Source organism: Leptodactylus fuscus, chromosome 3, assembly GCF_031893055.1.
Source record: "Leptodactylus fuscus isolate aLepFus1 chromosome 3, aLepFus1.hap2, whole genome shotgun sequence".
Taxonomy (NCBI): Eukaryota; Metazoa; Chordata; class Amphibia; order Anura; family Leptodactylidae; genus Leptodactylus; species Leptodactylus fuscus.
This window is the reverse complement of record NC_134267.1, coordinates 110,955,654-110,972,859: the sequence shown is the minus strand read 5'-3', so window position 1 is coordinate 110,972,859 and position 17,206 is coordinate 110,955,654. Positions and strand designations below refer to the sequence as shown.

The 17,206-nt window shown below is 40.0% G+C and overlaps 1 protein-coding gene across 5 annotated transcripts in view; it reads right to left on the bottom strand.

Moving 5' to 3' along the window:
• HACE1 (HECT domain and ankyrin repeat containing E3 ubiquitin protein ligase 1) overlaps nt 1-17,206 on the bottom strand; it is a 99,953-nt gene that overhangs the window by 70,695 nt on the left and 12,052 nt on the right. For all 5 annotated transcript variants that reach the window (XR_012715328.1, XM_075268121.1, XM_075268123.1 and 2 more), the window contains exons 5-10: nt 13,374-13,449; nt 11,811-11,942; nt 9,337-9,419; nt 6,950-7,046; nt 3,686-3,787; nt 1,954-2,060 (exon numbers count right to left, since the gene is read on the bottom strand). Coding sequence is in view for 4 of the 5 variants with exons in the window: in XM_075268121.1 (XP_075124222.1) it covers nt 1,954-2,060; nt 3,686-3,787; nt 6,950-7,046; nt 9,337-9,419; nt 11,811-11,942; nt 13,374-13,449 (597 nt within the window). In the remaining variant the exon portion in view is untranslated. The remainder of the gene's footprint in view (nt 1-1,953; nt 2,061-3,685; nt 3,788-6,949; nt 7,047-9,336; nt 9,420-11,810; nt 11,943-13,373; nt 13,450-17,206) is intronic.

Here is a 17,206-nt window from a genome sequence, read left to right as displayed (position 1 = left end):
TTTTTTTTTAAATATGGGAATATGTTATTTAGGTATTGCCATGTCTGAAAATGGCCAGACTATTAAAACCTATAATACACTGCTCAAAAAATAAAGGGAACACTCAAATAACACATCCTAGATCTGAATGAATGAATGAATGAATGAATATCTGAATGAATGAATTAATGAATGAATGAAATATTCACATTGAATACTTTGTTCTGTACAAAGTTGAATGTGATGAAAACAAAATCACACAAAAATCATCAATGGAAATCAAATTTATTAACCGATGGAGGCCTGGATTTGGAGTCACCCCCAAAATTAAAGTGGAAAAACACACTACAGGCTGATCCAACTTTGATGTAATGTCCTTAAAACATGTCAAAATGAGGCTCAGTAGTGTGTGTGGCCTCCACGTGCCTGTATGACCTCCCTACAACGCCTGGGCATGCTCCTGATGTGGTTGAGGATGGTCTCCTGAGGGATCTCCTCCTAGACCTGGACTAAAGCATCTGCCAACTCCTGGACAGTCTGTAGAGCAATGTGACGTTGGTGGATGGAGCGAGACTTGATGTCCCAGATGTGCTGAATCGGATTCAGGTCTGGGGAGCTGGCGGGCCAGTCCATAGCTTCAATGCCTTCATCTTCAAGGAACTGCTGACACACTCCAGCCACATGAGGTCTGGTATTGTCTTGCATTAGGAGGAACCCAGGGCCAACCGCACTAGCATATGGTCTCACAAGGGGTCTGAGGATCTCATCTTGGTACCTAATAGCAGTCAGGCTACCTCTGGTGAGCACATGGAGGGCTGTGCAGCCCTCCAAAGAAATGCCACCACACACCATTACTGACCCGCTGCCAAACTGATCATGCTGAAGGATGTTGCAGGCAGCAGATTGCTCTCCATGGCATCTCCAGACTGTCACGTCTGTCACGTGCTCAGTGTGAACCTGCTTTCATCTGTGAAGAGTACAGGGCTCCAGTGGCAAAGTTACCAATCCTTTTGTTCTGTAGCAAATGCCAAGCGTCCTGCACAAAGTTGGGCTGTGAGCACAACCCCCATCTGTGGACATCGGGCCATCATACCATCCTCATGGAGTTGGTTTCTAACCATTTGTGCAGACACATGCACATTTGTGGCCTGCTGGAGGTCATTTTTCAGGACTCTGGCAGTGCTCGTCCTGTTCCTCCTTGCACAAAGGCGGAGGTAACAGTCTTGCTGCTGGGTTGTTGCCCTCCTACAGCCCCTTCCACTTCTCCTGATGTACCGGCCTGTCTCCTGGTAGCGCCTCCAGCGTGTCACGTTGCACTACAGACTGTCCAGGAGTTGGCAGATGCTTTAGTCCAGGTCTGGGAGGAGATCCCTAAGGAGACCATCTGCAACCTCATCAGGAGCATGCCCAGGTGTTGTAGGGAGGTCATACAGGCACGTGGAGGCCACACACACTACTGAGCCTCCACGTGCCTGTATGACCCAAATCCAGGTCTCCATTAGTTAAAAATTTGATTTTCATTGATGATTTTTGTGTGATTTTGTTGTCATCACATTCAACTTTGTACAGAACAAAGTATTCAATGAGAATATTTCATTCATTCAGGTCTAGGATGTGTTATTTGAGTGTTCCCTTTATTTTTTTTTAAACAGTGTATTTCTCCCATATGGCTAATGTTGTAGCAATTAAATAAATAAATGGGGGTTTTTTAGAACTCTCTGAATACGTTTACTATTTATACATGGAAGACAGTTATAGTAAAGGTTTACCTTCATAAATAGCAACATGTTAAACATTGTGCGTGCCTAAATGTTATTTATTTGTATTTCTGCTGTAATTTCTGGGGAATATTTTTATCCGTGGGGATGTCCCTTTATTTCAGGAGAAACATTGTAGTATGACTTCTGTTTCTAGCCTTAGGTTTACATTTAGTAGAAAATATTAGAAGTTATTCATTTATTGCGTTACTGTTACCTTAAGAGTTTGTGACCATTTGTAGTGGCAACTTCAGCAAGGCTTGTAAGTATCTTGAGGAATTGGCTTTCACTTTGTTGTGACAAATGCTCAAGGACCTGCCGCAGCTATAGATAAGAGAATTAGTTTGAGAGACACAATTCCATTCTTGAAATGATTTCACTTTTAAAAATTTAAGAAAAAAAATGGAATAATAAAAACTACCATAGTCAATGTGTTTTGAGAGCACTTGCGCCAAGTGTAAGATGCTAAATGACAAATCTTATTTTAATGGTTGGTAACTAGAGATGAGCGAGTATATTCGATTAAATACCTCCCTGCATAGGTTATTGTTGTAAAAAAAAAAAAAAAAAAAAAAAAAAAAAAGAGCACCAGGGAAGGTGGGAGTGGATTCAATTTTTTCCCACGTGGTATTCGACCGAGTACACCAATAACTATGCAAAGGGAGGTATTCGATGGAATAGTACTATTCGATCAAATACTATTCTCTCATCTCTATTGTTAACCATTTTATTTGTTGCCGCCCACTTGAAGAACAGCAGTAAATTTACCAGGGCCATACATTTAGAATAGGTGGTTTATGTTGTTTAGCCTGTGTTTAGTATTTGGTGACAGGTCTACTTTAAAGGGGTTGTCCACTTTCAGACCAATATTGAAGAACAAATGTTATTGTTTGTACAATAAAAAGATATACAATTTTCCAATATACTTTCTGTATAAATTCTTCACAGTTTTCTAGATCTCTGCTTGCTGTTATTCATTCTGTGACTGGTAGAGGAAAAAAGTCTGACCATGATCATGTGACTTACGGTCCATGGTCATGTGATGAGCACACAGGTGCACAGCTGGTTACCAGGCAGATGTTTGATTACTGTGCTGTGACTAAAACGAGTTTGTGCATCACATGACCATGGACTGTAAATCACATGAACATGGTCAGAGTCTTTTTGCTTGACTCAAGTATAAGCCGAGGGGGGCTTTTTCAGCACAAAAAATGTGCTGAAAAATTCGGCTTATACTCAAGTATATACGGTAATATAAAAAACCCAATGAGTCTGCAAAATATAGCTGAAGATCACCCAAAAGCACAGTTTTTATGGCACTCTCAGTAACTTACCTTCCTCTTCCCCCCTACCCTTTCCATATACTTTTATTGTACTATTCATTTATGAAGTAAGTTTAGATCAAAAGTTTAGTTTATTTTTAAGAGGTATCTGTCACCAAGTACAAAGTGCTAAAGAGCATACATCAATTGATTTTCAATGTGCTCCTGATCAGCTTTTTCACTTTTTCAATTAAATAACTAATAAATAAATAAATAAATAACTTTTTCACAATATTCTAATTTATTGAGATGCACTAATATGTTATGTTACGTTATGGCATAAATTATAATTAATCTGCCATGGACAATGGCCCCTGTACACCTTTGCCATACCACTTTCCTGAAAAATCACAGAATAGAAAAAAAATCTAAATTTTGAGCAAAAAATTGCACATATGCACGTACATGGAGTGGTTGGGTCTATATCTGTATGACAAAGAAGCATCTAGCTACCAAACATCTAGTCATGTTTACTCGTCCAACACAATACTGCTTTCTGGATTTATGAATTCTAGGCTATTTAGTGATTAAAGTTAAGCCACACAAATGTTATTGAAACAAATTAATTGGTATAAGAATTTGAAGAAGTGAAATTATGAGAGCATTAAAAATATCCTGATATTGTACCATATTTTCTCGAAGATCTTCATTCTGAGTCATCTGAATTAAAGTCTGAAAAAGCCTGGGATGATGCTGTATGAGAACGTCACAGGTTTCTCCATAACCTCCCTACCAGAAAAACATACCAGAATGTATTAAATGTTGGCAAAACAACTATTCATATGAAAAAGTAATGTTTCCAAGGTATCTACAATTGTATTACAATTCATAATTTGGGAAACATTAAATAAACTTTAAAAATAAGGCTAAGTTCACACAGTGGAAAATGAAAGGGAAATTCCTCCTCATTTTCTGCTGCCATTTTCCAACCGCCGGGTACCCACCACGGGATGCTGATGTATGACATCAGCATTCAGTCACAGCTTTCTGCTTTGGAGCTGCAAGATGGAGCAGGAGACTTATTTTTTTCAGCATCCTGCTGCGATCTCCGTTTCCCATTAAAAACAATGAGAGGCAGAATCTGGGTGGAAACTGCTGCTGATTCAGAGGCAGAATCTGCCCCCAAATATGAAAGAAAATTAAACATTTAAAGTGTTCAGAAATATAACAAAAATAATACAGTAAAAATTTCTTAAACAATGCTTTATTATTTTAAAAAACACACAAAAAAAAAATATCGATATCCTCACAACTTGAGCAACCTATATTATAAAATTAGCAGACTACTTACACTTAATAATAATTAGAGTAAATTTAGAAATGTGTCAAATTTATCACAGTGGCTACAGTTGTATGTAAACCAAAAAAATTTATGGCAAATTTTTTGCACAATTTGACAAAAAAAATGCACTCATTGTAATTCTATTGCAATGGTGACCACTCAATTGCTTCTTTTATTACTTATTAATGTGCTAAGTGGCATCCTGTCATTTACAAAGTGTTTAATTTGCATAATCACATATTATAGATCGGGTATTTCGGTACTTCCTTCTCTATTGTTTTGTATACTCGTACATGGTCATACAGCCTTGAGGCAATTATCGATTTAGCAATTGTGCACTCGCATACAAGATACTGAAAGCTTCTTGACATTACATGGTGCTCTACGACACGGGATTCTTGGCACAGCTGCCTAGGTAAAATTATCCCTTGTATCTATAACAGACAACGTAAGCTATTCATTCTTCATGCTTTTGTGATCCGTTTACTCTTTTTCAGTGTTTAGGTTATACTGTAGTTCATGCAAGAACAGTGAAGTACCCTAGCTCTATCCTTCCTTTCTTTAAATTGGTTAAGGTGTACAACATGATTCTCACAAGAGATGTTTTAATGGAGAGGTGCACTAGGTTTTGACAAAGGCATTCTACCAAAACAGAGCAGCTTTCAATAGAAGTAAATGCCAGACAAACCTGGGAGCCATGATCTTGTTCCAGGCGCTAGTGATCCTCTCCAAAATTGTGGAAAATGTCACCTCAGTCACCTTTGAACGAGGCGCTGGGGGCTATGGGAGTCACTCAGCTCCTGAGCAGTTGTCATATTTAAATACTGCAATGTGTAAATTAACATACAGTGGGTACGGAAAGTATTCAGACCTCTTAAATTTTTCAGTCTGTTTCATTGCAGCCATTAACTAAAATCAAAACATTTCATTTAATTTATCATTAATGTACAGTCAGCACTCCATCTTGACAGATAAAAACCAAAAATGGAGATATTTTGAAAATGTATTAAAAAAGAAAAACTGAAATATCACATGGTCATAAGTATTCAGACTCTTTGCTCAGTATTGAGTATTTGCAGCCTTTTGAGCTAGTACAGCCATGAGTCTTCCTGGGAATGATGCAACAAGTTTTTCACATCTATATTTGGGGATCCTCTGCCATTCTTCCTTGCAGATCTTCTCCAGTTCTGTCATGTTGCATGGTGAACGTCGGTAAGCAGCCATATTCCGATCTCTCCAGAGAAGCTCAATTGGGCTTAGGTTAGAGATCTGGCTGGGCCAGTCAAGAACGGTCACAGAGGTGTTCCAAAGCCACTCTTTTGTTATTTTAGCTGTGTGCTTAGGGTCATTGTCTTGTTGAAAGGAGAGCCTTCAACCCAGTCTGAGGTCCAGAGCACTCTGGAATTGGTTTTCTTCCAGGATATCTTTGTACTTGGCTGCATTCATTTTTCCTTCAATTGCCACCAGTCGTCCTGTCCCTGCAGCTGAAAAACACCCCCATAGCATGATGCTGCCACCACCATGCTTCACTGTTGGGATAGTATTTGGTAGATAACGAGAAGTACCTGGGGTGCTGAGTGTACATTAATGAGAAATAAAATAAACTTTTTTGTTTTTAGCAAATAGCTGCAATGAAACAAAGAGTGAAAAATGTAAAGCGGTCTGAATACTCTCCATATCCACTGTATTTTGGTCTCCTTGCTTTCCCCAAAAAATAACACTAAGAAGTAATCAAAAAATCATACATACCAAACATTGGTACCAATAAAAACTACAAACTGCCTTCAAATAAGGAGCTCTTACTTATCTCTGTCATTAAAACAATAACAAAAAGGTATAGATGTCAGAATATGGTGACAAAAGGAAAATTAAAAAGTTTTTTTAATGTAGTGACCACCAGAAAAACACCAAAATGGTGCCAAATTAAAGTACAACTTGTGATGCAAAGAATAAGCCCATAGAACTCAGCATACTGCTCAGTATGCTGTTCTATAGCGAGCTACACCAAAATGGCACTCAGGCATGCGCGGTAGCCCTCAGAACGGAGCATTACTGCGCATGCATGGGATGTGAAGCGCAGGATCGAGACTACAGAGGATGGAGGTGGTTACAGCAAGAGAGGAGGAGGAGGCCATAACGGAGCATAAGCCACGCAGGGGCGTGAGAGAGGTATGACGCAGGTGGGTGCTCGCTGGTCCTGGGGAACACCCAAGGGTAGTTGGTGAACATCATTAGCATATCGGTTTTACCGATTTTTAAGAAAAAAAAGGGGAGGGTCTTTGGAAAAACTGGGGGCAGCACCTGAATAGCCTTTTTAAGGCTCAAAACACGTTTTGTCAATGATACAGCCCCTTTAATTTTACGGGTATTTTATAAATGAAGAATAGACAGTGAAACCTCTCCTAAAAACCACCTCTTTGAGAAGACTGCCCCTTTATCCAGATCAGATCTCCTGTGATAAATTTTACACCCCGCATAACCACCACTGTTTTTCAATGCAATTTTGGGTGTTTGCCTCAAAGACATTTTAGTGTGCTTAATAAAGGGGAGTCCCTTACTTGTAAGTGAATAACAATTGAACATACAGCAAGGCCTAGTGAATTACACACCTGTACACAAAGATCCAGTGGAGTAACGCCATTCTTATCTGGAAGGTACTTTGCGCCACGTAGCAATAATATCTGTGCTGTATCTCTTTGTCCATGGCTGCAGGAAACAAAGAAATCATTTGTGCTACAAGCTGTATACTTGATGGAATGTTAATTATAACCTAACCAGAAGCCATGTGGACATAAAATCTCTATCCATCTCTGATTAGTTTTCTCCTTTACAAAGTACTGCTGGAGGAGAAATTAATTTCATCTTATCTTCCACAAGAAAAGCATTTACTGTAATTTCCTTTTAGTGACCTGCTGCAAAAACCACATTGTAAAATAAAAGACAGACAATATACTGTACTAATCTAACAATGCACTACTTGCATACTAAAACCGATTGAAAGAATCTAAAGGTATTTTTAAAGGAAACCTGCCACATTTCTCAGCGGCATAGTATACAGAAGGGAGAGTTGAACAGAATGATATATAGATTTAGAATTTATGGCTCAGGTAAATATTGCTGGCTGGTGCTTTATGTACATTTTAACCCTTTAACTCTAACACATTTAATCCTTAAACATGTTATCCATTTCTGAATTTCTGCTTTCATAACTTTTTATATTTCATTTCAATGTAGTTTTATGAGACATTGTATTTTGTGGGTGCATAAGAATTTGTGATCAATTTTTATTACAATTTGTTTCTGAGAGGTGAGATGAATAGAAAACATCTGGCATCTGAATTTTAAGGTTTATGGTATTTATGTAGAATAAATAAACTAATTGTTAGAGGTTGTTACGGATGTAGTGATAGCAATTTTGTGGTTTTGTTTTATTTTTACTTTTTTTCCGTAAAACAACTTGACCGTAGCATATAAGGGGTTAAATGGCAAGTCTGCTTTCTGATAGACAGGGGGTGGTGAGATCATGAACTTTTATTCTGAAATGACAGGGGCGGGAGCATAATAAAATAATTTTCTCCTCTTCCTGTACTGCCAGTTGAACGAGTTCTTCTAGACACTGGTTAAAGCCAAGACTGCTGCTCTAGCCCCCCATGGCTCCCGAGTCAGGGCCATTTAAAGTGATAGTGTGTCTAGTCATATCTTCCAATTCTAGCATAACAAAAAAAAAAAAAAACAAGCACAAAAATACCCATATGTAAATATGTAATTATTCAGGGAAGCATCTGTTTCCTTCCCCTCTCCATTACTTTGTCTAAATGTAAGTTGCCATTCACACTTGCCCTATTTGTATATGTGCACTTTGCATGATGTATTGAGCTATATGGGTGTATGTAGTTGCTACTTGCTTAGATACATTTATTATCTGTGCTTTTTCTGAGGAGAGGTCTGTTTGTTATTTTTCTGTGGTCCCATTTATGTATGTTTACATATTTTACATTTTATTATGTGTTAATAAATTATAAAATTTTTATTTTGTAATTTTTGTTAGATTATAATTCGACAACAGCAAGTTTATTCATTGAGTATTATTGGCCTGTAATTTTTGTAATTTGTTTATATCCTTCAATTCATTCAAAAACTAGGGGGTGGGTGGGGAGGTTATGTTCCATAAGCAAAAAGGAAATCTCATTCACACAGCTTAAAGACTTTCAGGGCATTCTACAATTCAGTGAAGCAGTTCTTCAAAGTGTACTTGTTAGCTAATTTCATAATAATAATATCTTGGATGTATATAAGAGGTTACACATAGTAAAAGTTAAAATCCTGTGTCTGCACTGAGTTAATTATATTTGCTCTAGGCTGTGAGTTCTGCAGACACTGCTATAGGATATATCAATATACAGTCCTGCCAAGACCTTCATCCACAATGACATCACCACAACTGCAACTCCCTAGAATAGTAAGCCATTACTGTACAGTATGGGCCTACCTCTCTATAACTACATACAAGCTCTAACTGTATCACAGTAGTCAATGTTAAGCAAAAGTGGTCTAATAAAAGGACACCCCAAGAAGCACGTTGACATAGTTACACAAGCTTGAAAAAATGAGAACTGCAGTCCCAAGTTTAAGGGCACATTCATACGACATAGTTTGTGTTTTGGTCGGAATTACCAGTATGTACCTTATGCTGGGAGAGGAACTCCTAGAAGTACAGTTATTTATTCTCATAGGAGTCCTTGACTCTCAGCAAAACTCTCCCCCATACCTATTATAGTACAGGACAGCACATCATTGGGAGGCAGAGACTCCTAGCAGCATAGACCACTATACTGTTAGGAGTCCCTTAGCATGAAAGTGCAGGTTGGTATGTCTGACCAACACAGAGTTTAACGGCTAGAACATGACCATGTGACTGTGCCCTAACAAGAATAGACATTAAATCCATATGTTATTTTCCACTCTAGAAATATATAAATAAATAAACAGATCTTACCTGCATGCAAAATACAACGGAGTAGCTCCAGATACATTAGGTCTGTTTATATCTGCACCGCTGTCCAATAAACATAACACTGTCTGTTTAAAAGGAGAATAAAGTAATACTGGAGTAAAAAAATTATAATCATTAAGTGAAAGTAAGAAATTGTATGTAGGGTAAAAAGTTACAATAAGATCTAATGAAGAAATAACTAAAACACCTGAGAACTGTAGAAAAAGAGGTTACATTATTGAATTAGAAAAAAAAAATCTATGTATTTTGACTACAGTAAAGTTACAGTATTAATTGGTTCTGGGACGACCACTCCAGTCCACTTTGGTTTCTCGAAATATCATTACCAGAAGAAATCCTACTCCTACTATACTTAATAATATTATAAAAGTGAAAGTTTGTGTGTTTCGATGTTATTTGCCACATACATAGACAGGAACCTCGATTAAAACATAGGCTACTTTTTATCCCGGTAAATGACATCACTACACGACCGCAGTGAAGGAATTTAGGTTCACACAACACTAAAGGAGATGTGATGATGTCATCACAGGTCCTTGAGCCATTCTCAGATAGGATCATGCTAGGCAGTGGGCGGAGCTACTATATAGGATGAAGCTGGACAGTGTGAAAGCTGAACAAAATGGAGTCTCATAGAAGATCAGGAGACTACAGAACATGCAGGCTGTGTGGGGCAAGAGGACTATATCGGGTGTAGAGTTTCAGTGAGTACTACAGGGAATGTGTTGTTCTGCCTCTGATGAGGGAGAGGGGAGAACTCAGGCATATTTCAGCAACATCCGTTCAGCCCTTTGCAAAACAGAAGCTGCTCAGACAGTCACATAACCAAACCCCTGTAATCACAATTTCCCGATGTAGCAGAGTTTAGGCAGCGCTGTAGCACACCTCTATAGGCTCTCCATATGCAAACATGTACATACAGCTGGGTATCCTATGCATATGCAGCGATGTAGCAGAGCTGAGACACGGGAGTAGGCTGTTCGAACTGCGGCAAATTTCTGCAACATCCATTCAGCCGTTTCCACCACAGAAGCTGCTCAGACACTGATATAAGAACACCCCTCTAATCCAAATAGTCAGATGTAGCAGAGCTTAGGCATCGCTGTAGCACAGCTGAGTACGCTCTCCATATGCAGAGATGTACATACAACTGAGTATGCTGCGCATATGCAGCGATGTAGCAGAGCCGAGACTCAGGAGCAGGCTGATCATCCACAACAGCAATTGGCTAAATATAAGCGGCTCAGCGCCAACACCAGCTTGCAGAAGAAGTCGCAGGCAGATGCTAGTTTATTAAAAACAAAAAACCAAACAGCCGAGAATGCTATAAATAACAAATGGTAGTTGCTTCACTGTCACGACGAGCGGTCTCTACTTTCAACTCCAATGATGACGTTACATATCATTTTACAGCCACATGCGGTTTTGTAAATAATTTTCCCTACTGGACAACCCCTTTAAGATACAGTATATAATGTATGATCAAAACGCATCTATGAATGATCAGAATTTGCCACTAAAACGACACCTCACAAATTACTACATGATAATATAAAGAATTCACCGCTCCTCCTACTGCCATAGTTCTAAGAGAACATCTGTATTCGGTTAATTTCCCAATCTGTAATTTTCTTTAAAAGCCTTGACTGTATTTCATCTTGAAACTGGGATTTTTGAAAAAAAAAAAAAAAAAAACATGTGCACTAGGTCACCATAACTACTAAAAAGGTTAGTCAGACCCCTACCATCTGTTCCTTCCATTACTCTATGCAGGCAGAGTGGATCCTCCCACTACTATAACATCACCTATTCTACTTCAGCTACAGCAGTGCTACCAGAGCTGAAGGTCTGCCCCCAGTACACCAACTGCCTTATTTGCATAATAATTCTAAGTAGTTTTTCTCCAAATCTACAAAAGTCCCATACATTATGGGTGTATGATGTTTAGCATTGTACTGTGCTCTGTAAAACTGTGGTGGTAGTTGAATATGTATGGAAGAGGTGATAGACTCCCTTTACTTACTGAAATGATACAGATGACAATTAGCAGATGTCCCCAATATTAATTCTAAACATCAAAAGAATCATTTTTAGCTGCGGCTCAATCAATTGCATAAGTTGACCAGCAGGTGTCCCTAGCAGTGTGTAAACTGCATTAGAACACTTATCTCAATTACTGTAGCATGATTCTGTACTGCAGCAAAAACTATTCTGTATATTATGGATATGTATCTTAAAAGGTATTCAAAGAGGTATAAAGAAAGCATTTAGAGATATTATTAAACATTAGAGATGACTGAGTGTTTCGATCGAATACGTCCCCTGCATAGTTGCCAGGGAAGGTGGGAGGGGAATCAAATTTTTACCGTGTGGTATTCGACCGAGTACACCAATAACTATGCAAAGGGAGGTATTCGAATACTATTCGCTCATCTCTATTAAATATCCATACATACTGTCTTGTGTCCATTCTGACAGGCCACATGCAATGCTGTTTGTCCCATCGAGTCTTCCACATCCACGTTGCTAACATGTTGTACAAGGTCATGCAGGAGCTCAGTCCGTCCATTTACAGCCAGCCAGTGGATCTAAGAAGGGACAAGATGATCTTTAATGGGAAAACAAGGTACATACGCCACCAAAGAAGTCCAACGTCAGCAATAGTTAGGAAATCTAATGTTACCAGTTATTACAATGGCTTTTTAATTTAAATAAAACATTAGGGGAGGAATATTACAAATATATTTCTGTACTGGACTTAAATAGCAATGCCAGCAGTTATCAGAATCACCCATCAGGGAAAAGACACACATTGCAGATAATCATACAGACCTGAAATAGACAGTGTTTTGTTCTCCAAATGCCTATTTTAGCTTTCATGACTGGTGAAAAATATAAGCTGTGTTTGAAAACATATCTGAGACTATGGAAATTTTGTCTTTTAAGAACCTATAGTTAGCTAATGGTTTTATGGGTCTGGACAGAGGAAGTGCTACACACGTGCAGTCTGTGGTACCTGTAAATCACCATGTCTTCTTAGGTTGGGATCACACTACCTTGTTGAAGAGGAGCCTATAGCATTGTACTGTGAGAGCGGGGAGGAACGCCCTCTCCCCTCCTGATAATACTAGTCTATGGACGAGTACTGTGAGCAGAGGGAGGGGGCGTTCCTCCCCGTTCACACTGTACAGCGCTATAGGCGCTGCTGTGCAGAAGGACGTTCCTGACAAAGAGTGTCAGAAACGCCCTTCTGACTGTCAAGAGCTACGGTACCAGTACCAATAGCTCTTTACCCAGGGCACAGATCGGGAAAGTAGACAGTGCACTGAATTCAGCACACTGTCGGCTTTCCAGCAGTATATAACACCGCATGTGCCCAAACCCATGACAGGTCCTCTTTAATGTCCGCTGCTGTCCTCCATCATAGGATGACAGCAAAGAGCATCAAACTGTTGCAGAGAATAGACACAGACTGATTCTGTGTCCGTTCCAATTGACACTAATGTAAACAATATGACAGTGGCTATCTTCCGTCAAGTTGGTCTACTTCTGTAAGGAAGATAAAGTCCTGCATGCATGATTTTATTTTCGATTACAAAAGTAACTCCATTTCTAAATAAATCATTTACCTGGTTATAAAGACCTTAAAGAAAGTCAATAGTATTATAAAGCTTTATGTTGTAACAAATACAGGCACACCCGGTCTGTCAAGTTTCAGATACGTCATAGGAACCGTACATGGTTTCACGTGACTTGTAACTGGTCTAAGTTATAATATATGTGAATAAAAAGACACAAAAGGCCATCATTTGCACCTACACTCAGCTTTTTAACCATGAAGGTCCAGACCAATATACCTAAGATCTGTTCACTTATATTAAGGAGTGTGATGAACAGTAAACTGAGTTTTCTGACCCACATAAAACAAATGTGAATGAAGGCAAGTATAATTTTTTGCCCATTTTTACTGTGAGGATGGAATCTGCAATATGGGTGGAGAGTGAAAAAGTTCATCTTACAGCAGTGAGGCCTTCATTGTTGCAAATGTTGACATCCGCATTATATTCCAGGAGTTTGCTCATGCATTTCTTTTGCCTGCAGGAAATGTAACAGTAAGTTTATGAGCAAATAATTTCATCTACTGTATGTTATTTAGACTTTCATTTGTATACTCAGGGCGGGTTCACACCTACGCCCGTGTCCGCTTTGGACAATCCTGCCGGTTTCCGTCTTCTGCCCAGGGAAACTGGACAGGGGATGGAAGTTTGGCAGTCAGTTTTCAAACCCATTCACTTGAATGGGTTTGCAAAGTGACCGCTCGTGAGCGTTTTGTGTATCTCCGTGTTGAAACTGTTTTTTTAAGCTGGACACAAATTCGGACATGCAGGACTTTGTGTCCGGTTAAAAAAAAAAAAAAAAAAGTTAAGCTGCGGAGAGACGCAAAACGCTCACGGGCGGTCACTTTGCAAACCCATTCACTTGAATGGGTTTGAAAACTGACTTCTGGGTTTCCGTCTCCTGTCCAGTTTCTCGGGCAGAAGACAGAAACCTGCAAAGCGGAGACCGGGGCGCAGGTGTGAACCTGCCCTAGCTGTGGAGCAATGGGCATAGTGTAGCTCAGGTATGCTACACTGTTTCTGTATCTCCTGTTCTCCTCCCATATGAGTTATGGAAACTACATAGAACAGCACCACTCACCCTAGTAGTCAGGGTTTGTGGACAGTTAAAGAGGATCTGCTGGCTATAATGAATTATCTGTTTTAGTAAATACTCAAACTATGAAAATCATCTTTGGATCATCTTTTTCTGTGCCTTTTCTCTGCTATTCTTTCTATAAATTTATAACAACAATTAGATGTTACCATTCCCCTTGTTTCTATAGGCTGGCTCTTAGGGTTAGTTCACACGGGGGCAAGGAGGCGGATTTTGACAGCGGATTTCACCTCATAATCCGCCTCTATACAATGGTGGTCTATGGAGACCACTAGCGTTCTTTTTTCCGTTAGTGGCAACATGCGAGCTGCACCTTCTTCAGGCTGATTCCCATTCATTTGAGCTGACTCCGGAGGGGGAATCCGCAACCGCGACAGTCGTGTCAGGCGGGTTTTGACCCAAAAGTGACGCGGCTCCCCGCGTCACTCTCGGTGCCAAAATCCGCCCCCCCCCCCTCCCTGTGAACAAACCCTTACTGTACACATGGGGTCATGCTATTTTGTTTGAATGCTATTGTGTGTTTTACTAGCCCTTCTTACTTTGGCATATACAAATTGTTGGAAAGGGTTAATCAGGGACGGACCCTGAATTAGGGTGAAGTTCCGGTCAGGGCACTGACTATGTAGTGCGGTGACCCTGTATTTAGGGTGATTTTAGTCCCTTCCCAAGACTATCTTATAGGGACTGTCTTTATTCTCTATATTTCACATGAAATGGCCTCTTTTGGAATTTCCCCTTTCGGTCTTTTTTGGAATTTTCCTACCACGGATTGAAGTCGAGTAAGTGTGATTGGTTACCTTTCTTGGGACCGCCGTGTCCACTGTAAACTATTCCGTGGTTGTGGAGTTGTGGAGTTGTTTTCTATGAGGTGACATGTCAGATGTGTGACTTTTTTATATTTTTGTGTATATTTAATACTTTTAACTTATATCATTAAACGTCTTATATTTTGATTGCTCTTTTTGGATTATAATTGGATTAAGTGAGCAACATTTTCTGCACTATAGAGTGTTTTTCTTGTCTGTACATTACTTACTGTACACACCCCTAACTGGTAACCATTTATTCATATATTTATAGTAAGAATATCACTGAACCTTGAGAAAAGATGCTTCAGAATGGTGGTACTGACCTTAAAGAGGACCTTTCGTCACTTGGGGCACATGCGGTTTTATATACCGCTAGAAAGCCGACAGTGCGTTGAATTCAGCTTTCACGATTTGTGCCCTAGGTGAAAAGCTATCGGTACCGGTACTGTAGCTCTTTACCGTCAGACAGAAACGCCTTCATCACAGCAGCGCCTACAGCGCTGTACTGTGAGAGCGAGGAGGAACGCCCCCTCCCTCTCCTCACAGTACTCGTCCATAGATGAGTACTGGGGGGGCGTTCCTTCCCGCTGTCACAGTACATCGCTATAGGCGCTGCTGTGAGGAAGGGCGTTCCTGACTGACTGTCAGGAACGCCCTTCTGACGGTGAAGAGCTACGGTACTGGCACCGATAGCTCTTTACCTGGGGCACAGATAGTGAACGCCGACAGTGTGCTGAATTCAGCGCACTGTCAGCTTTCTAGTGGTATATAAAACCGCATGTGCCCCAAGTGATGAAAGGCCCTCTTTAAAGTGTAACTAAACTTTCAGACAACTATTGATTTTCTGGTAGTATTTGAGTCATTAATAAATTTTGTAATATACTTTATTAACAAATTTTGGCTCCTTTCTGTGAAATCCTATCCCTTGATTCTGTGTTGAGAGTCATTTCTGTCTCTCACTGAATGTTACTGTGAATCTAGTACAGGCTTAGAGTAGTGAGCTTTGTAAAATGTAGAGGAAAATGAGAGTAGGGGAGATTCACTCAGTTATATCTCGGACATTATAAAACTTACAAACTTGCTTTTGGAAGATTCTCTTCTTTCATATGACACTTGCAATGCTATTTATATTATTTACGGAGATATCACTTTTTGAAAACACAGTCGGGATGAGCATATTTATATGATATATACTAAGCAGCTGCTTAGAAATATCCTACTCACGATTGTGTTTTCAACCAGTGATATCTCTGGAAGCACTTTAGTTAGCACTGCAACATTACTGTCACATTTTATAATGTCCAAGATATAACTGTTTGTGACCTCGCCTCATTTTACACAGCCCGTACTCTATAGACAGTAACATTTAGTGAGAGGTAGAGAGAGCTCTCAACACACAAGCAAGAGAAAGAGTGGAAAAAATGCAGGTTTTCACAGAAAGAAGCCAACGTTTTTTATAAAGTATAGTCCCAAATTTATTAATGATACAAATACTGCCATAAAATCAATTGTTCTCCAAAAAAGACTCCAAAGATAAGCTTCTCTATGGTGAGGTTCAGTAGTAGGAATCAGTAATAAAAGCCCTTAAAGAGGACCTTTCACTACCTCCACCAAGATAAAGAGGACCTTTCACCTCCTGGGGCACATGCGGTTTTATATACTGCTAGAAAGCTTTCCCTTTCTGTGTCCCGTGAAGAACTATCAGTGCCGGTACCGTAGCTCTTCAGTGTCAGAAGGGCGTTTCTGACAGTCAGTCAGGAATGCCCTCCCTCACAGTAGCATCTATTGCGCTGTACTGTGAGAGGGGGTGTTGCTTACCGTCCAGCCATGATGCTAAGTGGTGGGGACGAGTACTATCAGGAGGGGAGGAAAGCTTTCTAGTGGTGCATTACACCGCATGTGCCCCAGGAGGTGAAAGGTCCTCTTTAAGGATGCGGCTCCACTGAGTCCAGTGCAATTTTTTTCTCCAGACTCAAATATTGTCGAGTAACAAGAATAGTTAATATTGGTACCTGATGTGCTATTTAAGCTCTGTACTGTTAGAAGGGCAGTGTCAGATGGAGGATGTGATTCAGGGCGGGTTCGCACCTGTGCCCGACCTCCGCTTTGCAGGTTTCCGTCTTCTGCTCAATAAACTGGACAGGAGACGGAAACCGACAGTCAGTTTTCAAACCCATTCAATTGAATGGGTTTGCAAAGTGTCCGCCCGTGAGCGTCTTCTGCCTCACCACGGCAGGACTGTCCTGTTGCAGGACTTTGTGTCCTCTTAAAAAAAAATGGTTTCGCCACAGAGACCAGAAGATGCTCACAGGCGCTCACGGGTGGACAGT